At 33.9% G+C, this 27,795-nt stretch overlaps 1 protein-coding gene and 1 long non-coding RNA gene across 6 annotated transcripts in view; one reads left to right on the top strand and one right to left on the bottom strand.

Moving 5' to 3' along the window:
- Positions 1-27,795, top strand: part of G2E3 (G2/M-phase specific E3 ubiquitin protein ligase) — a 51,730-nt gene that overhangs the window by 20,370 nt on the left and 3,565 nt on the right. For all 5 annotated transcript variants that reach the window (XM_074328124.1, XM_074328123.1, XM_019754520.2 and 2 more), the window contains 10 exons: positions 659-760; positions 3,232-3,356; positions 4,269-4,434; positions 7,922-8,028; positions 8,697-8,813; positions 11,579-11,703; positions 11,810-11,942; positions 14,011-14,318; positions 16,117-16,298; positions 19,310-19,482. In XM_074328124.1, coding sequence (XP_074184225.1) covers positions 659-760; positions 3,232-3,356; positions 4,269-4,434; positions 7,922-8,028; positions 8,697-8,813; positions 11,579-11,703; positions 11,810-11,942; positions 14,011-14,318; positions 16,117-16,298; positions 19,310-19,482 — 1,538 coding nt within the window. The remainder of the gene's footprint in view (positions 1-658; positions 761-3,231; positions 3,357-4,268; positions 4,435-7,921; positions 8,029-8,696; positions 8,814-11,578; positions 11,704-11,809; positions 11,943-14,010; positions 14,319-16,116; positions 16,299-19,309; positions 19,483-27,795) is intronic.
- Positions 1-27,795, bottom strand: part of LOC141570622 (uncharacterized) — a 42,735-nt gene that overhangs the window by 7,975 nt on the left and 6,965 nt on the right. The window contains exon 2 of the long non-coding RNA XR_012494830.1: positions 11,423-11,512. This is a non-coding gene — a long non-coding RNA (uncharacterized LOC141570622). The remainder of the gene's footprint in view (positions 1-11,422; positions 11,513-27,795) is intronic.

The raw sequence follows: 27,795 nt of genomic DNA on the forward strand, positions 1-27,795 counted from the left end.
TTGTCCAGGGGTTTTATTTTTGTGTTTAAGATCAGAGACATCAAATTACTTATTAGGGTTCCAGAAAGTTGGACACAGAGCTTGGTTTGCAAGTCAGGATTTCTTATTCACAGTCCCATGCTTTTTCTTGATTCATGCTCCCTTAACATCTTTAAACTGAAGTTAAAAATCATATTTTTAAAAACTCAAACATTTTTGTTAATATTTCAAACCTATGTTTCTGTAAGTTTCCCTGTAAATATGCCCTTTTGATTCAGAATCCAGGGCTAAAGTTAGCCTGAAACATCACTGATAATCTGAATTATTTCCATAATGTTTATGTTATTATATTTACATCTTTCAGTATTTACCACATTTCCCCCCTTCGGATTAATCATGGGATTTCTTTTGTTTGTTTGTTTGTTTGTTCTCCTTCCTTCCTTTTTCTGTTATTTCCTGGAATACTTTAGAAACTAGTTTGATTATATGAACTGTTAATATACAGTGTCTTCCAAATTAAAGAATATCAGTAGCCTCTTAATTTGACCATGAAAAGTGAAGAAGTGCTTGAAATTTGAGTTATTTCTATTTTTTATTGGCATATTATATATATAAATATATATACTTATTCCAAGCCAGTTTCTTAGAGTTTGTTTTCTAATTAAGAATATATTCACAGTTGATGTCAAGTGGAATTTGGCAGAGAGGTAAAGAAGAAGAAGGAGTTTATGGTTTTCTAATTGAAGATATCAGGAAAGAAGTGAATAGAGCTTCTAAACTGGTAAGTAAATGATTTTACTCATTACACTAAATACCATAAATATTATCAATGCTACCCATCAGTTACTCTACTAAAAATTTATAAAACTTTAATTTTATGTTCCAGTGCTTTTTTTTTTTAAAATATGATGAATTTTAGAAGAATATTTTGTGTTTTTGGAAATGGAAGTGCACTTAACTACTGAATAGTGTATGTGACAATGCTGTTTTCACTTCCTTATCTTACTCCAACCTACCCATCATTTCACCCACTCTTACCATCAGAATTATGAACATACTTCCACTCTGATGTTCTTTCAACTTCAATCCTGAGTCAACCCAGTCATTCATTTTTCATTCTTATACCTCAGTTGCTTGGGTTGAAATGATGGTTTTAGGTGAAAATTACACAACTATGCAGACCAGTAATTTATCATCTCCATACCTCTTGTGCCCTTCTGTGACATTGTGTGCTTGTGTTCAGTTCCTTCTCCTGTTCTCTAAGATAAGTATGTTAAACTTTAACCCTTTGTTCATTCAATTATAATTTGTGAGTGTTCTGTGTGTTAGCTATTAGATTGCCTGCAAGGAAAGGACCCTAGGTCTCCATGTGGTCTGAGTATAAATAATTAAAATGAAAGAATGAAAAGGTTAAGGATGAAGATAGAGTAGTGGCCTACAATTTACAACAGAGAATTAAAATAGTGTTCTCTTTGTCCCCCTTCATGCCCCTGTCCATATCCCGTTCCACCCGTTGGCAAGTCTGGTACTTAAGGAGGATAGGGAAACAAACACCTTCATTCAGGAAATTCTATAAGGGAAGCATGTAGAGACCTTTATTTTAGTTGAGGCAAAGAAATGGAGGCAATTACTTTTTAAGATGTTGAGGATGCAAGGGAATTGATGGTAAAGTAGAGGCTTTAGAGCAGAAGGGAAAACCTTGGGAGAAAGGTTACCAGTGGCATTTATCTAAAGGCCACATGAGAGTATTAGTATCAAAATTCCTCAACCTCCTGATGTTAGTGAATTTGTGGTGAAAGATGGCCTCTGAAGGTTCCTTTATAGTTTAGGAATACCTGTTTTCTTAAAACATCTGAATTCTCTCTTTGAGTGTATTGTGTTGTGAATCTTTGAGAATATCTTAATCCTAAAGAGGGGTCTGCATTGGTGAACTTAAACTAGAGGTCTCTATATCGGTTTCCTGGGAGAGCCTCAGATTGGCAAGGTATTCTCCTATTACGTGGTGGTGCTTGAGGGGTCAACAGTAAGACTGTATAATCTCTTCATCAGTGACCATTATAATGGCCATTTCAAGGGTTCCAAGATGTTTTAGGTACTGCTCTGTATTTTAGTAATGATGGATCCATTTGATCCATCTAATAGTTTTTCTGTTTATATACCACTGTTGTAATTCAGTTAGTACCGTGTTTTCCCCAAAATAAGTTCTAACCGGAAAATAAGCCCTAGCATGATTTTTCAGGATGACATCCCCTGAACATAAGCCCTAATGTGTCTTTTGGAGCAAAAATTAATATAAGACCCGGTCTTATTTTGGGGAAACATGGTAGCAGTGGTGTTCTGTTTCTTTGTTAGGCCTGTCATAATTAATTACCACACATTGGGTCATTTGAAACAGAATTTATTCTCTCAGAATTCTGGAGACCAAAAATTGCAAATCAAGCTATCAGAAGAATTGATTCCTTCTGGAAGCTCTGAGAAAGAATCCATTCCATGCTTATCTCCGAATTTCTAGTGGCTGCTGGCAACCTTTGCATTCCTTGGTTTGTGACAGCATAACTTCAGTCTCTGCTTCCATCTTCACATGGCCTTTCCCTCTGTGTGTCTGAAATCTCCCTCTCCTTTCACTTATAAGGATGCCATTTGATTTAGAGACTACTCTAAATCCAGGATAATCTCATCTCTAGATTATTTAAGTCTACAAAGACCCTATTTCCAAATAAGGTCAAATTCATATAGGTATCAGGAATTAGGACTTGAACATATCTTTTTAACCTACTACCTATGGGTAGCTAATACTTTTTCATTTGGTTAGGACATAGTGATCCTACCCAATTTTTTTACAAATTGGTTTTCAGTATTGTTTTGCTGTTCTCCTTGGTAAATATTTCCTAATGTGTTTTCTGTTATGATTTGAATGAGACTTTCATGTATAGCCATTATGTTTATAAACCCTTCAGTTTGAAATATTTTAGCAAGTAGGAGGGAAAAGAAGCTTCTCTTTCTCATTTACATGTTAGGTTACAGATGTTTCCTAGATCACAAATTGTTAAAGAGTCAATTTTTAGTGTCTTTTAGATTGTTTCTGGGTAGAACAATTTTTTCAGGAAATTTTTTTAATATTCCATTATCACAGCTGTTGTATGATGAAAACAGTTTTCAGACTCCCCACAAGGAATATTCGTTTATATCTTGGTCATGTTACAGTACTCAAATTTTGTGTGTTGTAGCCCTTATTTTCATATTTTCTTCTAGAAATGCTGTGTTTGTAAGAAAAATGGTGCTTCAATTGGATGTGTTGCACCTCGATGTAAACGAAGTTATCATTTCCCATGTGGACTTCAGAGAGAATGTATTTTCCAATTCACTGGCAATTTTGCGTGAGTTAATTATTGAATGTGAAAGATGAATGTTAAAGAAAAGTGGATAATGGATATGGGTATGCCAGTTATATAATTCCTTTGTAAAATTTCTTTTCAAGGCTGCACTGACTTTATACATTATATACTTTCTCCCCTCCTCCTTTATGGAGTCATTTCTGTCTGCAAAGTCTTGAGAATTGCTATACCTGAAATGGGATTATTCATATTCAGTGAAAATTTCCACCTTATATAATTCTAGGTTTTTGTATCACTCTTTAGATTTAATAGTCCAATTTCCTTTCACAGGGCCATGTGTATTTCTCCTTGAGTAAAAGGAAGGCATGTAAATTTGGTGGAGTGCAAACAATAAATATTGTTTGGGATGCCCCTGAAAAATAATACTTCCTGAGTCTAGCTCTAAATATCAAAATTTTATGAATTTTGTTGTTTGCTATCATGGTGTTCTATTTCTTTTAGTATTTGTGTTCTTTACCAATTTAATGGATTTTTACCATGTACAAAAACTGCAGTTTAGATAACACAAATAGAAATGAATTTAGTGGGTTAGGAATAAGTTATTATTTGCATTTTATTTGTTACATGATTAAATATATAAAGTTTAATTTCCTTTAATTTTATACAGTGCTGAATACAATATGTATATTCTATTGCTAACAATATCACATAGAATTCTCCACATAATATTAGTTACTGAAATTCTATGAGGTAAGCCTTACCAACAAAAGGTTTACATTTGGAAAATTCAATTTGCCTTAGTCATAGGTTGTGAAACTGACTTACAGTGTCAAGGTTCCAGTCTATTGTAGGTTAGTTATGAATAAATTTTCTCTTATCAATGTGAATTATAATGCTTATCTAGTTGTACTTTGTAATTTATTGGATGTTGGTTTTAATCATTTACATTTTTAGGTCATTTTGTTGGGACCATCGACCTGTTCAAATAATTACACCTAATAATTATAGTGACTCCTTACCATGTACCATTTGCTTGGAATTTATTGAGCCTATTCCAACTTATAACATATTACGAAGTCCTTGTTGTAAGAATTCTTGGTTTCATAGAGACTGCTTGCAGGTAAGATGTTTTGTAAGCCTTTTCTTATATAAAATTTGTTGATTGCTGATTTTAATTTCAAAGTTGAAAAGAATTAACATGTATTTTAGCTCTTATTACGTGTAACTTTTTAAAACAGCTTTAGTGAAGCATATTTTACATATAAAATTCACCCTATTGAAGTGTACAATTAATATTGTAATAAATATTTTAGATACTACTTTTTAATGTACATTTATATTTGAAAACTTTTGTTGTTTTTACCGAAGAATTTTGTATGTATTTCACAATGAATAAAACACAGATTTTCATTTCAAAGTTCATTTATATATTTAAGCTTAGAACATGTGAAATGATTATTTAATTGTAAGCTATTTAAATATTGAGACGTTTTCTTAAAAACCTGCAGTAAATACTTTATCATAACTTTTTGACAGGGAACTGATTACTATCTAGTGAATTGAAGTATTAGTTTAGTTCTTTGCTGGCTGGGTTGTATATCAAATCTGATGACAAATTTTCAAGTAAATGAAATATAAAACATGACATTAAACAATTTAATATTTTTTTGATTCAGAACATACTTGAAAATTAAAAAGATCCCAGTTATTAGTAACATCAAATATGTAGTATACATGTGTGCAAGTAATAATTTATAGACAGGTATAGTTAATAGAATGCCAAATAACAAATGATTTACTTAGGTTTAATGCTGTCTTTTAAAGCTTGGCTTTTTTTATTGTTTAGTAAAATGAAATGTTAATACTGATTACAGATTAACCACAAAAGTATTTTTACAGTTAGGAGATGTTATAAATCGTCATATTTAATTAATCTTAAAAGTACTAACAGTAGTAAAAGTAGTAAAGCTTGATTGATTACTTTCTATTTTTTTGTATGAGCCTTGAACGTTTATATTTAGGATTATTCAGTTAAAAGTGGCAGATGGAGCCTGCTTTGTTGGGTAAATATTAGAAATTCTGCTAATTCTTACAAAAAAGTGTTTGTAAAAGGATCCAGAGTGCAGTTCATAAACATCGTGAAGTATTATCTTTACCTATTGAAGAAGAAGTTCACGTTATAGAAGAATCTTTAAAAAGTAATTTGTCTTAATTAAGGGTTTGTATTTCAGTAAGTTTAATTGCTGTCAAATGTATCATCTTGTTAATTTTGTAACAGTACTTTATTTTTCAAGACGGATAAGATTTGCCTCATTTATGTGTTAATCACAGAGAGGTTCTCAAACTTGACCTAGTATTCATAGGGCTTTTTGTGAACACTGAAAATATCAAGTTCCTAATTGTCATTAAAAAGTAGAAGTAATTTTACTAACAAAAATGTAGTCTACTTTGTGCAAATATAAAATAAAAATACAGCAATATAGATACCTGTCTATGACATGTTACTTGGTTAGAACTAATCTTTTTTTAAAATTAATATTTATTGGATTGCCAATGGTTAGTAAAGTTACATAGGTCTCAAGTGTACAATTCTATAATATATCATCCATATATCACATTGTATGCTTATCACCCAGAGTCACTTCTCCTTCCATCACCATGTATTAGACCCCCCCTTTACTCTCTTCTATATCCCCCGTCCCCACTTACCCACTGGTGACCAATGAACTATTTTCTGTGGATTAGAACTAATTCTTGAGTCATGTTCTCTAAAGGAGCTCCAGTGGCTTTCCCTCTCTGATACTAGAGTCTTAACTAAAATAATAAATGGAGTCTACCCTGTCTAGATAGCTACAACAATACCTGCATGATTTTTTTTAATCTCTGAACATCATTAATATAAAAGTCGTAGGAAAAACAAACCTATGCAATAGAATGAGAATTGTATGTGATTAAGCAAATTTCATTATTTTTGGCCACATTTTATGTGGAAAGACTATAGGTTAATATCAGAAAAGTTGATGGAAACTTTTCACTCCAGTTATGTAGAGAATTGGTCACTGTTCTTGTTCAGTTTGGATTTTTCAAGCATTGCTCTGGTCTTGGTATCTTCCATATTGCCTATGGTGGTTTTTTCCCTCCATTCTTATACACTTTCTTCCTTGTGTTATATACTACAATTTACTAAGATACTGGTTTCAGTGTACAGTTGCTTGAAGACCCTTTAGGTTCAGAGATTTCAGTAATGTGTTGCTTCCCCACCATACGGTATGCGTGAGTGTCACTTGCTGGTTGTTTGAACCTAGATTCTTCTTTGTTCACTTATTTGCCATCCACAAATCATTCCCTAAGTCTGTCAGGTCAAATAGTTATTTTTGTGTGTGCTTTTTTATTGTTATTCTCTGCCTTCATTGTGATTTAACTTCAGGCCCGTTATTTTTTTATTTATTTTTTTAAAACTAGACTTTTGCTGGAGCCTGCTAACAGGTCTTTCTCCTGCATGTCTTATTTCCTATGATTTCTTCACACTACTTGCTTTGATTTACCTGTTTAGCCTCATTACTTAGTTCAGTATGGCCAGCATGTAATCCCCAAGTATATTACGAAAGCTTCCCTAATCACATATGCTGTCTGTTACCACTGAGACTTGATATATGCTATTTTCTATTTTTGTAATGTCTTTTGTCCTATTTTCCTGGCAGACCCCTCTGCTTCCAAACTTAGCTTTGACCTCATCATCCCTGTGACATTTTTGTCAGGCATTCATATAGACTTAGGTACTTCTTCCTCTTTCTTCCATGCGTATTCTTTAAAAAAAAAAAGAAAAACTAAAAAAAAAACACTTTTACACTGTATTATAATTATATACATGTATGCCTACTCATGAAGAATTCCTTGAACTAAAAATCCAAGTCATTTTATATTTCTGTTTTTTGGTACATAGCATAGTGTTTGGCACCTATGTAGTAAAGATTAATATTTGTTAAATGAATGTGTACTACTAGTTTTTTTATTTTTTTGTTTTACTGGGGATTGGTTACTCTTTCTAGTAGGCTTATGGTTTTCTGTCTCCTTCTGCATACATACCCTCTGCCTTCTGCTTCTGTATTTTTAATTTGCTGAAGAGTGAGAATAGGTTTTATACTTCTCTCTTCTTAGGAAGAAAACTAATGGAGATTGAGTTAAAAACAGAAATAAGGATGCTTTTTATGTTACACTTAAACATCCTTCCAGCATGAAGTAACTCAAGATTTTTGCTGTTTTATTCAGAGAGTAATGGACAATACAACATTTGGGAGCAGAAATGATATTAGATACCAAAGGTTGAGTGAGAAGGATATATGGGTGAATATATAGATAGATGTAAAGCTAAAAACAGTCAGTTCTTAGCTTTATTTATTTTTTTTTTTTTTTGACCGTTGGGAAAAAGATCTCCAAATTTTAGCAGTGGGATAATTTAGTTTGTATCAAGTTTGAGAACCACTGGCATAGAAAATAAGTTTTCGTAATATATTAAGTGAAAAGTAGCACATGTTCTGTTAGCTATAAAGTTCATAACTAATAACCTATTAAATTGTTAATAACAGATTTTCTATTTTCCACTACAGGTTCAAGCAATAAGTGCAGGAGTTTTTTTCTTTAGGTGCACAGTATGCAATAATAGTGACATATTTCAGAAAGAGATGTTGAGAATGGGAATTCATATTCCTGAAAAGTGAGTTAACATAGACAAAAAGATACTTTAAATGGAGGATTCAATAACAGTGGAAATAATCGTTTATGTCTGATTAAGCGATGATGGACACGCAGCCTTTTCAAATGGGGAAATGTAAAGCCACCTCTGCCGCTGCCTCTTTCTCCCCCAAATTGCTAATTCTTGAGAGCAGGGACTGTGCTAAATGTCTCATTAGTTAATTTATAGTCTCTTAGTAAACACCCCAGTTGTATACAATATTGATTTGTACACAGGTATAATAGACTTCAAAATGGTATGTATAAATTATCTAAGGGAATCAAGATGTGATTCAAAAATATATGAGAAGACTATTCTTAATACTTAAAGATGCGGAATCCAATAATAATGGTACTAAACTTGAAATAAAAATTAAAAAATTGGGAGTGAAATGTTAATAAAAATGTAAGTTTTATAAAATTTCTGCTGAATTTTTCATTTAGCATTTGAAAATTCACTATGAAACTAATTAAGTGTAGGATAAAATGATACTAATGGAGTTATATGTTGAAGAGAATGATTAATCCTAAAAAGAACAAGTTTTATCCTCGTTCCTAGTATGTGGAAAGTTTTTATTTCTAGGTTCATTACCAATTCTTTTATGTAACATTTTAGGTCAAAATATATTTTATATCTTGCTTCATTTACAGAGATGCATCTTGGGAATTAGAAGAAAATGCTTATCAAGAGCTTCTGCAGCACTATGAGCGTTGTGATATGCAAAGATGTCGTTGCAAGGAAGGGCGAGACTACAATGTGCCTGATAGGTATATCAGGAAGTTCACTTGTGCTTTATTAATTCTTACTGAAAGCTTCAGCTTAAAAAGCAGGTTTCTACTTAGCAAAATGTAGTTTGTTTTTGGATGTTTGAAGTTTTAACTTGAGATGAGGTGCCTTTATTAAATGTATGTTTACATCTGTTTATAGATAAATTATTGCACTCAGCATAATTGCAACTTATTTCTGTGATGTATTTCCATGCGGCTCTATTTTTCTAGAGCTGCACTGTCCTGTATCCTGTATAGTAGCTACTAGCCACATGTGGCTATTGAGCACTTGAAGTGTGACTATTTCCAATTGAGAGGTGTTGTAAGTATAAAATACGCAATGAAGACTTAGTATGTGCATTAGTTTTCTAGGGCTGCCGTAACAAAATAACAAAAACTGGGTTGCTTAAACAATAGAGATTTGTTTTCTCACAATCCTAGAGGCTAGAAGTCCAAGATAAATGTATCATCAGGTTTTATTTCTTCTGACTCTTCTCCTTGGCTTGCACGTGACTGCCTTTCAGCTATGTCCTCACATGATTGTCCCTCGGTCTGTGCCCTCATCTCTTTTCCTTATAAGTCAAACTGGATTAGGGTCCACCCATGTGACCTCATTTTACCTTATCTCTTTAAAGGCCCTCTCTCCAAATACAGTTAGTTACCTTGTGAGGTACTAGGTATTTAGAACTTCAACAGACGAATTTTGGGGAGACACAGTTCAGACCATAACAGTAAGATAAAAAGAACTTAAAATATCTTAATAATTTTAATATTGATTATGTGTTGAATAAAGTGATAATATTTTGGAAATATTCTAGTTCATTTCACCTGTTTTACCTTTTAAATGTGGTTACTAGAAAAGTTTAAATTACATATATGGTTTGCATTATATTTCTGTTGGCTGGCACTGTTCTGGAGATTAATTTAACTAGCTGCATCTAACAGTGTTTCTTTCAGATCAGTGTAAAGGATTTGGCATTTGAAGTTTGTTGATGATTCCTTTGTAATGTCAAGATATTGGCTCTAATCTTAATCATTTTATGCATTCTGTGTGCACTCTACTATGTTAGGTAACTAGAAATCAAGGGTATCTTCATTTTTTAAGATGCAGAATAAAAAGTAACAAATAGTTTGTCAAATTTTATGTAAGAAATTTCATTAAATTTTTATCCCTGCTATATGATCTTACTTGAACATGGCAAGATGACACTTAAAGTGTAGAGCAGAATACTGGGGAACCTTGTTTCTTCTGGAAAGTGGTTAGGCTGGGTAAGCTGCTGCTTATTTGTGACTACTCAGCTGAGGTCTTGCCAGCTTTGAAATGTTTCCCCTAAGCAGTTCCTACCACTCCTGATTCCCCATTCTGGGCTAGGTCTTCCCGCCACTGTGCTTGTTACAATATAATTGACACTATTTAAATTTGTCTTTGTCATTAGACTAGAAATTCTTTAAGGGCCAAGATCTCATTGAAGATGTCAAGTAATGTGCATTTACATTACTTGATCTGGTGACTCTGAGTATTCGTTTGTAAACAGTAATCTCAAGGGTTGTGCTGAGACACAAATGAGATAATGAGAGTTTTAAAAAGTAATACATTCATTAATACTAATATTTTCTGAATTCATTTTAAGCTGTTGTAATTTATATATATAGTGTATCATTGGTTGTCCAATCATTAGCTACCAAACTCCCTTTTTTTCTGGCAGCTACTTGAGATTGCTGTCTCTTGCCTTTTCTCCTGGGACATGGATACCTGCTATCTAAATGTTTTCATTGTGGTCTCACTCCTTCTCATCCTAATGATAGGAGGGCAATTTTGCTGAAAGGCGTCATGGTGTAATGGTTAGGAGCTTGGGTCCGAAGGCTGGTAAAGTGTGTTGGAAACCTCACTCTGAGACTTAGTATTCTTTCTCTTCATGATCAGTTGACAGAACTATCTGGGGACATGGAGGAAGGAACACACAGGACACACACTTACACACCCATATCCACACAGAGGGAGATTCACGCGCACCTACGAAAGGGGAGGAAATCCAGTTACATCTTGTATCACCCACACATCTATATACTCAGGGAGTATATCCATTTTTATACAGAGAGGATGTACTATAACCAAACAGGAGGCCCCAAACGACAGCCCCACCCACACCCAGAAATGTGAATAGAGACCGTCATACATGACACAATACAGTGGTGTGGGGGGTGGGGTAAAAGATGAGAGAGAATATAGATAGAGGCCTGGTAGTGAGGCTGGGTCCTGTTGAGCTGCACAATATCGGAGATATCTGAGCAAGCCTATTGTAGGAAATAATTCCTCACCTTGGAAAGAAAGACAATGTTTCAGGTATAAGATAAAATATTTACTGAATGCGACTTCCACATCGTACACACACCAGGACAGCAGTTTCCCAATGAGCACTGTCATCTCCAAATGCAACAGAAACATTTTCTTCCTTTAATCATACTCTTTCTGATGTGTAGATTTGTGTATATGCATGTACATGTTGATATTTAGTTTAGGTATTTTAAGTTAGAGATTAGAGGAGGAGTTTATGAATCAAATAATGAAATAGAAAAAAATGCTTTAAGAAAAGGTAATACCAACTTACCAAATTACATGTCAAAGCAGATAAGCTGTTTTTCCTCCTTTGGTAAAAGGATTCGCTGTGGACAGGCAGATAGTGGTGCCTGCGGCAGGCCTGGGGATTAGAATTTGGCGACATTAATACCAAAATGTCAACATCTGCTTTTCTTTGTGTCCCCAGCAAATGGGAAATAAAACGCTGTCAATGTTGTGGTTCTAGTGGAACGCATTTAGCCTGTTCCTCACTACGATCGTGGGAACAAAATTGGGAGTGCTTGGAATGTAGAGGTATTCTCTACAATTCAGGTAATATTTTATAATTTTAAATAAAGGTGTTCTTATTCAAATGTATATTATTAAACAGTTTCTACCTATATTTTTATTATACTAACATTGGGTTTTAAATTTGCAGGGGGTTTCCAAAAAGCCAAAAAACATACATTGCCCAACACTAATAATGTAGGAATAAATGATTGTTTGTTGGAAGAATCATCACCTAAATTACCCAGACAGTCACCTGGAGCCCAGTGTAAAGATCCTCTGAGGTGTGTATTTTGATTGGAGAAAAACATAAAAGTTTATTTTGAGAAAATTAAACAGGAAGTGGCTGCATATACTTAGAAGATTAACTGATCTTGACAGGAGTCTGGAAGAGTGTTTTTCAAACAGCAGGACCCAACATTTGATCATGAAATCATGCAACCAGCATTTAACAAAGAAAATGAAATAGGATAGAGTAGAATATAGACTATCAGATTGCATTGCAAAAAGAAATAATGTATATTAAATATATCTTAGTTATTTTATTGTGTACTGAATCATGATGTAAAATACATTTTTTATTATAGATCATTTTCAAGATGGTTTAAAAAACATGGATCTGGAAAATGTGCTTAAAATGTTATTTGATTATAGAGTAAGAGCAAATTAAAATAACAAGCATACCATGTTACTTTGTTGAAAGGAAGGAATCATTTAATATAGAGGGCTTATTCTTTTGTTTTGTGATAAGTTGATGTATTTACTGTCAATGTCAGAGGTCTAAATGGCAGCTCTGTGGAAAATTTAATGCATACTTACAAGTATTACCATATTAATGACTAGCTATTTTCAGAAGATAGCAGAATGAGTAACTTTCAGAATCATTCATAACCGTTTAAATGAGACTAGAATTATATCCTTATACTGTATTTGTTCAGCTGAAGTTGGGATTTTTAAGTATATGTGGCTTTCCAAAAAGTTTATAGAGCCTTGTAGCCAAAAGGGAAAAAAATAGACAAAAGTAACATTAGTAGCTAAACATGGGGAAACACTTTCTTATAAAAAAAATAATAATATCAAGTTAAAACTTAGAATGACAAAAGTTTTGTGAAAATATTTAATAACCAGATTTGCAGATAGAAGTGGAATACTATTCAAAAAGTGAAAAATGCTGTTTTAAAATACCACTTGTATTAACAGAAAATTATTCGTATTTTTATGATGTTTTTAGTATCAAAAGAGATGTTCCCATTTGTGTTAAATAATTTTAATAAGTAGGTTTCGAAAGATGTTATACCAGGGAGAGTTGATTCCTTGCTCCTGCTCCGATACGCTATCATGTTCTGGAAGAATAGCAGCAGCATTCCCATTCTAGGCAGGAACAAGGAATCAACCTGCTACAAGAGGTATATTTTTGGAGGATTCTCTTACTTCCAAAAGATTTGATTTTCCTATAACATGGGTTAAGGAATGGGGGGTTGTGTGAAGAAAGAAAAAGCAAAACCTGGCCCACACTGGGGCATTATATTGTCTTTGGATGGGAAAAATTTATACTTGATGTAGAAAGATGATCCATGACATTGCCCCAAACAGGATCATTTTGAGTACATTGATTCCAATTACAGATGGAGAAACTGAGGCAGGCAGCAATTGAGTTAGTCTATACAGTCTCTTGGAGGTCTTGTTAAGACACAGATTGCTGGGCCACATGCTCAGAGGTTCTGATTCTATCTGCTGTGGGGCTCAAGAACTTGCATTTATAAGAAGTTTCCAGATGCTGCTGCTGCCACTGGTCTGGGACCACACTTTGAGAGTTACCGGTATGGACTAAAAAAGTACTACTTAAGGGGTTGTGAATTCTGTTTATAATATTAGCTCTACTGTTAATTAACTTTATGATTAAAAATATATTGTGTAGTCTCTTAAAACTATAGTTCTCTCCTATAGTAAGCAGAGATTACGTTTGCTCTATTTTTAAAGGATCTAGTAAGCCTGAAATAAGATACAGTTAAGCAAGTGTATGTTGTAGCCTCTGGCCAGAAGGGGAGAGTTTGAGCTTCTGACTCTTACACCTGAATCCACTGAATTGATCAAATTTGAGATAATCATCTATCAACATTCTCATAAACCACTTATGACATTATATTATTTTAATTTGGTAGAAGATTTGGGAGAAGGAATCAAGAATTTACAACTAAGGTTATCAAATAACTATTTTTGGTTCCAGTGGTAGCCATTGTCTGCTTTTGGGTGGGAATTGGGGAGGAACCTCCTTTTAATCTCTTTTTCTATTTTTTATTGGTTGTATAACTTTAAAGTACTTACCTCTATGTTTAAATTCATGTTTTATAGGCAAGGCAGCAAATTTAGAAGAGACATTTCAGCAATAATTATAGAGTTAGGATTTCAAATTGTTAAAAAAAAGAAAAGATTATATATCAACAAAGCCAATATCTGGAATAATGCCTTAGATGGATTCAGAAATCAAAACTTTAATCCTTCGTACACAATGGAAATAGTATATGTTAATGAAAATGATCATTTTGAAAGAGAGCATCCTGGATCAAAGCAAGAATTCCTGAGTCTTTTAATGCAACATCTTGAGAACTCACCATTGTTTGAAGGGTCCTTGTCAAAGAACTTGTCCCTAAATTCTCAAGGTAATTATTTATTACTGTAAATACTGAATATACTATGTGTAAAGAAAGAGCTGGTTAGAATTGATATGCAGTACTTGTGGTTGAAATGTGTAATTTACTTCATTAATAAAATCACAGAAAAGGGGGAGTGGGGGAATGATATTCTTAAAAGTAAATTTTGTAGTGAAACATTTTCTTTAGGAATATCTTAATTTCTTTATAACAATATCCTCCTTGAAGTGATTCCATAATTAACTGTAACTTCTTAAAAATGTATTTTATATTCATTCTTACTTCATTTGAACAGAGTGACCAAATGGGATGGATGATTATTTGAACCTTTCTTGTTCAGATATTTGGAATTTTCAGTAGGCATGTTTCTTCACAACCTAGGATTTTTATAACATAATTTTCTGGTCCACATGGAACAGATTTTTAAATGTACTTTTGCTTACAAGAATTTTTCTTATACAGTTATGTATATGACACTTTTCTCTCTTTACTTCTGGTGAAGAGTTGATGTGATTAAAACAGGCATCTTAAAACACTGGTTAATTCTCGCATTCTTTTTTAGGAGCTTTTATACCACTTTTGCTGTAATAGGATATTTGAAAGAGTGAGAAGACTTATTTCATTCCATTTGAATTTCTTCTTATATGTTCCATAGAACTTCCTCACCGTTGCCTGAAGAATCATTGAAATAATTGAGAAACTACCAAAGATCATTTGTACTATATACAGTATACACAGTCTAATGCTAAACTCCCTTTAAAAAAAAAAAAAAAAAGCAATCAGTAATGTTAACTCAAGGCAGTTTTGGTAAAGTGGGGAGAGCTTGAGTTTAAGTCACAAAATCTAAATTCAATTTATACACATCACTCATGTAGCTTTATATCTGTAGATTAATTACATAGCCTCTCAGGATCTCAGTTTTTTCATCTGTAAAATGTGACTACTAATACATAACTTATACAGTTATTGAAATTTTATTATTAGTTCAAGTATTGTTAATGTTAATTATTAGTAAGTTGCTTTGATTTGAGTACTGTTTAGAAAAATAAAGGAAATTTTGCATGATGTCCTTTTGAATTAATCAAAATAGCTAAAGCTTTTTAATTGGCTATTTAAAAAATATTGAAAGCTGTGATATGGTAATATAGCATATATTGTTGGGGGAGTAAATTTGTGCCATTTTGGAACATAATTTAGCACTATATATCAACGTCCTTAAAAATGTTCAGATCCTTTGAACCACTAATGCTATATCTATCTTAACATACCTTAACCAAAAAAATCAAAGATATGTAAACAAGAATATGTAAATAGATGTTGATAATATTTTACCTCATGCAGTTAAAATGTCACTCAGTGAGGTGCCAGTAGTAAGGGGATGGTTTATATTGCTGCACATCTGTTAAGTTAGTCTTAATGCATTCACTGTAGATTTCAATTAAAAAAAGTTTACAATATAGTAAGTGGAAAAAAGAAGTCAAACTATTTATGTATATATTGATATATCTACATGACACAAATACACCGAAGTGTATACACTGGTTTATGGTTGTAGGATTATAGGTGATTTTTTTTTTTAAGTTTCTGTATTTATATTTTTTCTATAATAGGTTATTTGTATTCAGAAAAATATTTTTTTATATTTTAGTTGAAATCTACATACATGATTATAGCATCTATGAATTAAGTTATTTTACATTTATCTAATGCTTAATTTTTTTTGAATTTTATATGTCTATTCATTACATATGCTGGTTATCTTAATAATAAAAGAAATGTATTTTATATATTTCCAATGTATTTACAGCTCTGAAAGAGAATCTTTACTATGAAGCTGGCAAAATGCTTGCCATTTCGTTGGTTCATGGTGGTCCTTCACCTGGTTTCTTTTCTAAAACCTTATTTAACTGCCTTGTGTGTGGACCAGAAAATACCCAACCAATTTTAGATGATGTTTCAGACTTTGATGTGGCACAGATTGTAATCAGGGTAAGAAATGTACATGTTTATTAAAATGCAAACTACATTGTAAGTATATTTGAATATAAATGATGGATCTACAATAGAATAATAATACTCTTTGGAGTAGTTAAGGGGTGTCAGTATGTCTGTTTACCAGCAGAATTCACAACCAGTTAAGAGATAGATGTAAAGGTCAGACAGCTAGAGATCAAAGTGCCAGGTTAAATGTTGATAAAACCAATTGGATAATGTGACTTCAATTTGTCAAAATGGCTTGCTAACTAACATTCCTCAGAACTACATGCATTTATCTACCCTGCCAGAGACAATGTAAGGCAGATTACTTGTTGCATACTATACAGATGATCAAAGTACACTTTGCAGGCAGGTGGCTCTGAAGAGAGCTAGGACTTAGTTTACTAGTCAGAAAACTTATCCTTCCTCCTACAGGGAAATATGAGTGATAGGTAGAAAGACCAGGCTGAATTCTTCACTATGGAAACAAGTAGAGAGATTCAGTGTCCCCACCTAAGAATAGTTACCATTTATTGAGCTCTGTACTGCACGTGTTGCATGTACAAACTCAATGTAGTTGTCATAATGCTGTATGAGGTACGTATCATTGCCAACATGTTAGTGATTTGGACACTAATTGAGACAATGAAAGCCATTCAACTTTTCTTCCCTTAACTTCCCTTCTACGTAAGCCTGCTCTATCCATTGTCTCAGTTAATAGGCAGTATAGTTTAATGGTTAAAAGCAAATGTTCTGAAGTCAGATTTTAGGTTGAAATAATTAAGATCTGTAGGCTGTGGGACTTTGGCAGTGAAGTTAGGCTTAACCTTAAGCTTAGTTGAATCGTCTCCCCTTCCTCTTTCCTGTGGATTTTTTCTTAGATTGAGGTTTCTGTTCCCACCACCACTCTCCTAAGTTAGCTAGTTCATAGCTGATATCCAGAGATACAGATTTTCACATTCAAATGCCTTTTATTCCAAATGCCTCATCTCTGGCTTCTACAATCACCACTGTCTTCAAATTCCTCTCTACTATTTGTTTGTTTGTTTTTGTTTTTTCAATATTCCCTCTTCCTTTTGACTACTACTGTCTTTTTTTAATGCTGCTTCTCCCTACCCCTGAAAGTTAGGTATTTTTCAATGTTGTCTTAACAGTCCTCATTCTATACTACTTGGAAAGCTTCTTCTTACCCATAATCTTTCTGAAAGATTCCCAGACCATTATTTTTGAGCCCCTAGACTTTCATATGAAGATAAGGTCTGGGTCTTGCTAGCACATTGAGCCTAACATGTTTAAGACAATTTTTTTTTCTTTGCCCAAGTTTCCTTTTCTTTTCAAGAGATTTCTTATGTCCAAGACATTCTGGAGAAAGGGTCGTTTCGTTTTTCCATACTCCATTCATCAGTATGTGTCAAGTCATCTGTCTCTAGAAGTGGCTTACCTTCAGCCTTTCCCTACTTATTTCTACCTACTATACCAAACTCAAATTATGTGTAAACAATTAGGACACTATTCTAATATTCAGGATGAATTTTTCAAAAGTACAATTTTGACCACATTGCTTTCTTCCTCAGGAATCCTCAGTGGCTTCTCATTGCCTATTGAACAAAGTTCAAGCTCTTCATTAGGGCACTTAAGACTTCCAACTCACCTCATGGGTTTCCTACTCCTGTTTCTGTATTGCTATCCAATGTCTGTTCAATTCGTCAACAAATACTATGTACCCAGTACTGTTTTATCACTGATGATAGAGAAATGAACCAAAGTCCCTGCCTCCTTGGAATTAACATTTTAATTTTACAGGGAAGACAGAAGATAAACTAATACATATATAATAGACAGTTGACCCTTGAAAATCATGGGAGTTAGGAGCACCTACCCCATGCAATCAAAAATTCACATAGAATATTTGAATCCCCCAAAACTTAACTGCAGTTGTCCCTCAGTATCCGCGGGGAATTGGTTCTAGGACCCCACTCCCAACTTCCCCTTGCAGATACCAAAATCTGGATGCTCAAATCTCATAAAATGTCATAAAAGAATGTATACAGTCAGCCCTCCGCATCCATTGGTGATGTAAAACCCATGGATGCAGAGGGACGATTATTGAAAAAAATCTGCATATAAGTGGACCTGCACAGTTCAGACCTGTGTTGTTCAAGGGTCAACTGTATTATCATGTAGTAAAATACGTTATAAAAAGAAATAAAATATAAGAAAGAAGGAAGATAATGCTTGGGGTATAGTAAGTTAGAGCTTAGGCTAAGCTGCTATAACCAAGAGAACCAAAAAGACAATGGGCTCAAAAAGCATGGCAGGTATTTATTTCTCTCTAAAATCTGCTAGATTTTAGGGTAGGGTTTGGCAAATTGTGGCTGTAGATCAAGTCTGGCCTGCTGCCTCTTCTTGTAAATAAAGTTTCATTGTAACACAACCGCCTCATTTATAACATGTCTGTGACTTTTCATATGGCCCACAAAGCATAAAATGCTATCTGACTTGCAGAAATAACTCCTATTTTAGAGGTATTGTGGAAGAAATAGCAAGGAAATTTTTCATTCAATGGATTATTGACTGCTTCTTCTTTTTATCTTTCTCCCTCTAACTTTGTTCAAGAGTTAACCTATGTGAAAGTGTCTGGAACATAAATGGTCAAGTATTTCTTTCTTTATGCTGTTCCCTGAAATACTCTTTTGATTGTATTCATCAAGTGTCAGCTGATACTCTTTCATGAAATCTCTTGCCTCTCTAGTACTTTGTAACTGTTCTGTCAATTAATTGCCTTTTATATAAATAATTTCCTGTATTAAAGTGGCATTATACTGTAGGTTTCTTGAAGGCAGAAATATACAATGTTTATTACACTTGCTTGTTAGATATTTATTCTAGAAAAATAATTCTCAGTATGCTTTCACTCCTCCCTGGTGTATTCAGGAATTGAGAATAATGTAGTAAGTGTCATTTGAAATGTAAATATCATTCCCATGTAAAAGGGGAAACTGGGTGTATTTTCTTCATTACAGATAAATGCTGCAACAAGTGTAGCTGACTTAAATTCAGTTATGAATGAATGCTATAACTACCTAGAGCTTATTGGATGTCTAAGACTTATAACATCATTAAGTGATAAATATATATTGGCAAAAGACATACTTAATTACCATGTAATTAAGAGAGTCCAAGCACCTTTTGAAAGGTAAGTTATTTGTATGTGAAATATTCTCTCAAAGTACATGTTTAAAGTGGTTAATTGTCTTAAAATGTGAGCTATATTTGATAAAAATTTAAATGTTATTTTAAAATAATGCTTTAAAACTAAACTGTTAAGGGTGATTACTGTTCTGACCATTCTATACATAATTGCATAAATGTATGATGCTTAAGCAGGACAAGTAATCATCTCAATTTATAATTATTTTTCTAAATAAAAATTATTTTATAACTTCTTACCTCATAAGTCAACAATTCCATCTCTACTGATTAATTTAATAGCAATGTATTGAGCACCTGTCATCCGCTGGGTAATAGGTACTGAGCATTCTTTGATTAATGGGGCTGATGTGATTCTTGCTCTTTAGCTTGGAACACTGGTCTTGAAACTTTTTGCTTCACTAACACTTGAAGTGTGAAAACTTACATATGACCTGATATTCTTCTGTTTTTTTAATAATGGAAAATATATAATACACACAAAAGTATGCAGAACAGTAACACCATGTAATCATCACCCAGATCTAACAATTATCAGTCAACCTATGGCCAGTCTTGTTCATCTAGCCTGCCCTTGTTATTGACTCCAATATTATTTTTAGGCAATTATCAGACATCATATTAATCTCAAAAATGATTTTTTGGTTTTAATTTCAGTATCATTAACCCATAGATTTAAGTATACTTGTGTTCAAAACTATTACAGTTATTATCTTTACTGAAGTTCAAATTGTCTCATCTTTGGCCAGACTAAGTAAGCCTTTTTATGTTTTCTTTGAGTTTTGTTTTGTTTTTGTTTTTTTAAGATTTTATTGGGGAAGGGGAACGGGACTTTTTTGGGGAACAGAGTGTACTTCCAGGACTTTTTTCCAAGTCAAGTCGTTGTCCTTTCAATCTTAGTTGTGGAGGGCGCAGCTCAGTTCCAAGTCCAGTTGGCCTTTGCTAGTTGCTGGGGGCACAGCCCACCATCCCTTGCAGGAGTCAAACCAGCAACCTTGTGGTTGAGAGGACGTGCTGCAACCAACTGAGCCATCCGGGAGCTCAGTGGCAGCTCAGCTCAAGTTGCAGTGTTGAACTGCCAAACCTTGTGGTTGAGAGCCCACTGGCCCATGTGAGAATTGAACCGGCAGCCTTCGGAGTTAGGAGCATGAGCTCTAACCGCCTGAGCCACTGGGCCGGCCCCCACTTTGAGGGTTTTTTTTTGATGTTGACTTTCAGTGGTCTTTGATAGCCATCTTGCTATCTGCTATTTTCATTCTAGCCTGAGAGACCTTTGTTTCTTCGAAGGGGAAATGGTATTTCAAAACCAGTCTGGATGCTAGGGATGCTCATTTTTGCCAGGTTGGTCATTGGTTCCAGGCCTTTATAGTGGACAAAAACTAAGAAATACAGTGTTTTTTTATTTTGTTTTTGTTTGTTTTCTTTAAGATAAAAATGCATCATAAGTTTATATTGATACTTTAAATTCACTGTATAAGACTTTTAACTTTTTCTTTGTCCCATGTTGAGAATTCCCAGATCGCAAAGGCACTGGGGAATTAGAGTATGAAATAATTATTCACTTGACTTATTCCACATTTTATATACAGCAGTTTCACAATAACAATACCAACATTATTACCAGTAACATAATATTCTTGAAAGCAGGTTTAAATTATTTTTCTATTATTTTTGTTCTAGGGCTGTACAGTCATACTACTGTGTTTTAAAGTCATTTGTAATACTTTCTGTGTTATACTACTAAGTATACATTTTTTCCATTTTTTGTTTTGATGTGGTTATTTTAAAATTTATTTGAAATGTGTCTGTTAACGAGATAGATGTACACAATGTGATTTTCCTCAAGTAGTTCATGTATCTAGAGATGGATTTTTCTTATTGCTAAGTCAGAATTCATCAATATTTGTTTCTTTTATGTTTTTATAGATAGGACTAACCTAGGTGTCAGAAAGGGCTTCCCTATCTCTATAAGTATTTACATTAAAACCAAATGATCAATAGGAATTAAGCAGATCGAGATGAAGAGGGCAAGAGAAAAGCTAAAGTATAATCCCTCCTTCTGTGTAAAAGATTTAGAAAATCATATAGCAAAAAAACAGTCTTTTAAATATATATATATATTTATCTGAGCTCATAAGAAAAGAGTTTTATAGATGTCAGAAATCGCAAGGACACCAAAAGCCAAATTGCCCTAGCTGGCATATGAAATCAAAACCCTCAATTTTCCTAAACTTGGGTTTGGCATCCTGCATGGACCCCAATCTGAAGCAAAGAAATTAACAAAGTAATTGGTTTTAGGATTCATGGCAAAAGTAAATACAAAGCAGCAGTGTAGGAATAGTTCTACAGCCTGAGCCTAATGGGGAATGCTAAAGATACATTGCTAAAGAAAGAGTTCCCAATAAAAGACAAAACACACAACCATACAAAAAAAACGAGTCTTGGGATTAGCACTCAAGGATTTAAATAACAAAACAACTGAATGAGATAAAATATTAGTATAGTGGTTTAAAAGAGAAAATAATTGGGGAAAAAAGCATGAAATGAATCAAATAACACTTCTGTGTTAAAAAATGATCACAGACGTCAGTTCTGGATAACATGGAATAGACACACTTCTCTCTATTCCTTCTGCAAGTTCAGTTGAAAACCCTGGACATTATATATAAAACAAACATAAGAAGACTGAAAGGTGGAGTGATGAAGGCAGACCAGCTGGGGATCTCAGGACCTAAGGAACAGCACAAAAGGAAGAGGAAATCTAGACATATTTATATGAAGTAAAACTAAGAATTTGTCACCAGTGTACCTACTCTAAAAGAATACCGATAGGAGCTTTTGAAACAGAAAGAAATTACAAAAGATGGAATCTTGGAATATCAAGAAGGAAAAAAAATTGAAAGCATGTTCTCTTCTCTTGTGTTATCTCAATATGTTTGATAGTTGAAGCAAAAATTGTAACATTTTATAATGTGGTTCACAGTGTATGTAGAGGAAATATTTAGGAAATTACATATACACAGGGAAAGGCAAAGGGACTTAAAGAGAAAGTAAGGCTTATAAAATGTTGACAGCAGACTTACATTTTTAAAAACTAAGATGGGCCAGCCCAGTGGCTCACGTGGTTGGAGCACCGTGCTCCTAACGCTGAGGTCGCCGGTTTGATTCCCACATGGGCCTGAGAGCTGCGCCCTGTACAGCTAAGATTGTCAACAACAGCTCTCCCTGGAGGTGGACTCTCCGTGGAGATGGGCTGCCGTGTGCAGCCGGAGCCGTGGGCTATCGTGTGCCACCATGAGTAGCCAGCGGCCAGTGTAAGTGGCCGACCACCAGCCAATGACAGGCCTTCGGCTGCCTGGGGGAGGGGGGTTAGCGCCAATGGCTTGAACCGGAGTGGAGGGGAGGTGGGAGAAGGGAAGAAACAAAACAAAACAAACAAAGAGATACACTCGACATCACTATAAATAAAAAAAATTCAAGTAACCCACATGAGGATAAGAAAAAGGAAACAAATGATTTGGTAATTGTTAAATGCTAGGCAGTTGAAGAGAAAACTAGTTATCTGGAAGAGGAATATGAGGATTTACTCATGAAGAGAAAGAGATGGAAAACAAGAGGTGTCAAGAAAGTTAGACTGCCAGCATGCACGCATGTATTTAACTAAACAATGCTATAGAAAATGCTGCTTGAGAAATTCCTCAGGTTCTTAATGAGCCAAAATAGTGTACTTTGTGATGAAACTGTATTCTGTGCAAAAAGACATTATTGTAAAAATGAGCCTCAGTTATACTGAAAGCAGTTTTTTCAGTATCATCAACCATGAAAACAGCCATGGTAATAACGTCACAGAACTAGTTACATTATCATTCAAAAGTGAGGAGGAAATAAAGACATTTTGGGAGTTTACTTCTTTCCTAAAGAGATTAACAAAATACATACTGAAGAAGAAGTAAATTGAACCCAGAAAGAAAAAGTAAAATATAAGAAAGCACAGCAGTGAGCACAGAAATGAGAAAAATCTCAATATATAAAAATAAGCATTGGCCATTAAAGAAAACAACTAAATTTTAGTAAGAAGTGGTTAAAATAACTAAAATATTAGAGAAAGATTGATCTATAAGAAGAGAATGGACATTACTGGATTTATTGTTTTAAGGGACTTGTATTGTTGAGGTAGTAGTAGGGAAGCATTAATTAGCTTTAGCTTGTTAAGTATATATATTTTTAAGGGAAAATTCTAAAGTAATAGGAATACAGTATGTAATTTCCAAACCAGTTTGGTAGGAATTAGGGGAGAAATAAAACATTTAATCTTATAATGGACAGAAAATAGGAATAAAAACAAAAACACATGTTCAGAGAAAGTACACTATGCAGTAGAATAAAATAATTAGATTAGTAATTATAATACATGTAATAGCTTAGACTCATATTAAAAGACAAGTTCTTAAATTGCATTTTAAGTAAATGACTTTAAAGCAAAATAAAAAAAGTTAATGAGATTCTAATCTTTTAAAAAATCTTGTCCTCAAATGACCCTAATAGCATTAAAAAGAACTAATTCTTTAGGAAGGTTAAACAGTCTTGAATCTATCTGTACCTCAAAATATGTAAAGCAAAAACTGACACAAGTTGTTAAATATGTCATAACAGTGAAATACTTGAAATATAGGTTTCTTAGGATTTAATAGTTTAATCCTACAAATAACTAGTGAGGACCTAAAATAAGTGAATAAAAGTATCAGTTTTGAAGTGTTCATAAAAGGAAGCAAGGCAAGAACAACATTAAAAAATCTTTACTGTAGTTCACTCCACCGGCAGGTTAAAGGAGAAAAAAACACGATCATGTAATTTTAGGTTTGGGGGGGAGCATTTGATACATTTAAAAATTTACCCGTAATTTTAAACTAATATTTTGAAATAATGTTATAAAGAGTATCTTCTAAACATTCACTAATGGTGAAATGTTATAGATATTTCCCTTACGGCCATGACAAGCCTGTGATACACATAATTGCGCCTTTTATTTCCACAGTACGGTGGAAGTCCTAGCAGAGCAAAAATAAATGAGTAAGTGAATGTTATCTAAAATTTTCACTGTGGTCTACATAATTGTCTAAATAATCTGAGAAATTTTTTCTATAAAGACTTTAGCAAGGTTATTGGATACAAGAGAAAAGAATGTAGCACATTTGTGAGAAGGAATGGTAAAGAAAAATTGGTAAACAGAAACTAATTGATTTTACAAAAAATTAATGTTTAATTTGGGGGTCTATGATACAAGGTGAACTAAGAAATTTTAAGTAGCATTGGAAGAGTAGAACTGTTAGAGTTTTAAATGTTCTAAGGTCTTTGTATATTGTTTAGGAAGAAGGTAAATACAGTAGTTCTCCCACACACACACCCCATTCAGTTTCATTTTCCTCAGTTTCAGTTACTCATGGTCATTCTCAGTTTGAAAATATTAAATGGAAAATTCCAGAAATAATTCAGAAATTTTAAATTGCACACTGTTTTGAGTGGCATAATGAAATTTCACACTGCCTAAGATGTGAATCATCACCTTGTCCATCGTATCCACGCTGCATATACTACTTGCCTGTTAGTAGCCATCTTGGTTTTCAGATGGACTGTCACAGTGCAGTAGTCTTGTGTTCAAGTCACCCTTATTTTACTTAATAATGGCCCCAGAGCGCAAGAATAATGATGCTAACAATTCGGATATGCCAAAGAGAAGCCATAAAGTGCTTCCTTTAAGTGAAAAGGTGAACCTTCTCGACATAATAAGGAATGGGGGGAAAAAATGCTGAGGTTGCTAAGATCTACGGTAAGAATGAATCTTCCATCAAGTTGTGAAGAAGGAAAAAGAAATTTGCTAGTTTTGCTGTACAGTATATGATAAGTGCTTAATTAAAATGGAAAAAGCATTAAATTTGTGGGTGGAAGAGATGAACAAACCGATTCATAGCAACATGTTGCACCAGAAAGCATTGAGCCTAGACAGAAACTTCAGCAAAGGATCCCCTGAAATGAATGACACCAAGCCATTTACTGCAAATAAGAAATGGTACAGATTCAGGAACAGGTTTAGACTAAAAAATATAAAAAGTATTGGAGAGGCTGTGTTTCTGCCCATGAAGAAACTGCTGCCACATTTCTGGCAGAGGTGAAGTTGACTATCAAGGAGAAAGGTACATGTGTACAGGAAAAAACATAGTATGTGTAGGCTACAGTACTATTCACAGTTTCAGGCATCTCCTGGGGGTCTTGGAACATACCCCCATGGATAAGAGGGGCTGCTGTACATTGGTTCACTTTAGATGTCAAATATGCCTGTTAAAATCTTGAGAGGTAACTATTTAAAAAAGAAGAGTATAACTTTTAAAATAGAAAGTAAATTGGAATTTAAAAAAAATAAATACAAAAATTGGCAGGAGGGCATAAAAAAACATTTTTTAAAGGCAGTACAATTGCCCCAAATAAAGTGATAGAAATAGTTTCATAATACATTAATAGTTATGCAATAAGTGAAAGTTATTCTCAAAGCAAGTTGCAGAAAAATGTATGATATCGTTTATAGAAAGTTTCAAAACAATCAGCAATGCTAGCTATTATTTAGGGATACATATATAGTGAAATTTAAAGGAAATGCAGCCTAAAGTAAAAATTTCAGTATAGTGTTAAATAGAAATTTCAAATTATTTCCTTTGTAGAGGCAGAGAAGGGAAAGTGATGAGTGGGCAGGATTTAGTTCAGTGAATAGAATATTTTTCTTAAAAATCTGAGCAAACAAAGTTAATATCTTTTAAATCTAGTAGTTTATGATTTTGTTATTTCCTGGATTTTTATGTAAGCTTGAAGTATTTCATAATTAAAAGTAAAATTTTAAGAATGAACTTAAGTTGGGCTGAAATTTGCTTCAAGGTTAAATGGAAGGTGAAAGGTAAAAACAAGAAAGGAAGGCAAAGGTGGGGTTGTGGAGGGTGTGAGAAGCCATGTAAGGAGATTGGACTTAGTTTCATGGACTACAGTGTGTGTTGGTTTTCTGTGCTGATGTAAACAACACAAACTGAGTGGCTTAAAACAACAGAAATTGATTCTCCCACAGTTTTGGGGGCTCGAAACACAAAATCCAGCTGTTGGCAGGACTACACGCTTTCTGACAATTTAGGAGGGCAGTCTATTCTTTGCCTCTTCCAGCTTCTGGTTTCTGTCATTATTTGTGTTGTGGTTGCGTAACTCCAATTCTCTGAGTCTATATATCACATGGATTTTCCTCTCTCTCTCTTATAAAGACAGTTGGATTTATGTCCAGCCCAGGTAACCTAGATAGAATAATCTCAAGTTCCTTAACAAAATCTGCTTAGGCCGTTTTTCCAAATAAGGTCACATTCACAGGTTCCAAGGAATAGGGTGTGAACATATCTTTTAGGGGAGTTTCCATTCAACCTACCTCAGGGTGAATGACAGTCTTGCGCTGTGGCTGTAGCATGGAAAATGAACTTGGAGATTTACATGCTTGGTATAATTTCCTCTGCAAGTGGCTTGTAATACAGTGGTAATGAGCAGAATAATGAGCAAGTAAAAGAGATTTCAGAAAAGGGAATTCATAGGACTTGGTAATTAGGAATGGAACAGAGAAGAGTTAAGGATAACTTTCAGATTTAGCTATACTAATTTGATGGATAGCAGAGGTACTTACTGTAACTTATGGTTCAGATTTTGGTAGTAAGGATTAGCTTTCTTTTGGACTTAGTAAGTTTGGGTGCTTGAATATATGGTACCCTGTAGTCTGTTGGATGTATTTCTGGGGTGCAGATAATGGATTTTTATTATGATGAGCGTACACCTGCTAAATAAAGCCATGGGAGAAATCAGCCTTGTTAACAACAGATCCATGAGGGACAAACAGCAACATTTAAGGCAAAGTAAAGAAAGAAGAAACTTTTTGTAAGAGACTGAAAAGGTCTGGCCAGAGAAAAATGGGGAAACCAGAAGGCTGGTGCCATAGAAGAATATTCATGAACTTACGGCAGTTTTTCCTGAGATGTAGACAGGAGTGGAAGAAAAGTGAATAGGAAATTAAGAAATGGAGACTGAATATAGATGTTTTTCAAGTAAGTTGTCTCTAAATAAAACAGATGGAATTGACTGAATTTTTTTTCCTTATTCAAAAATAGGAAAGAATCACATTTACGGGCTCTTGAGGAAGAGCCGATAGAGAGGGAGATGAATCAGTGTGGGTGGAGTACCTGAAGAGGTCGGTAGGGAGGGCTTAGTCAGTCTGAAGGCAAAAAGG

This window comes from Rhinolophus sinicus, linkage group LG03 (assembly GCF_036562045.2).
Source record: "Rhinolophus sinicus isolate RSC01 linkage group LG03, ASM3656204v1, whole genome shotgun sequence".
NCBI classification, from domain to species: domain Eukaryota; kingdom Metazoa; phylum Chordata; class Mammalia; order Chiroptera; family Rhinolophidae; genus Rhinolophus; species Rhinolophus sinicus.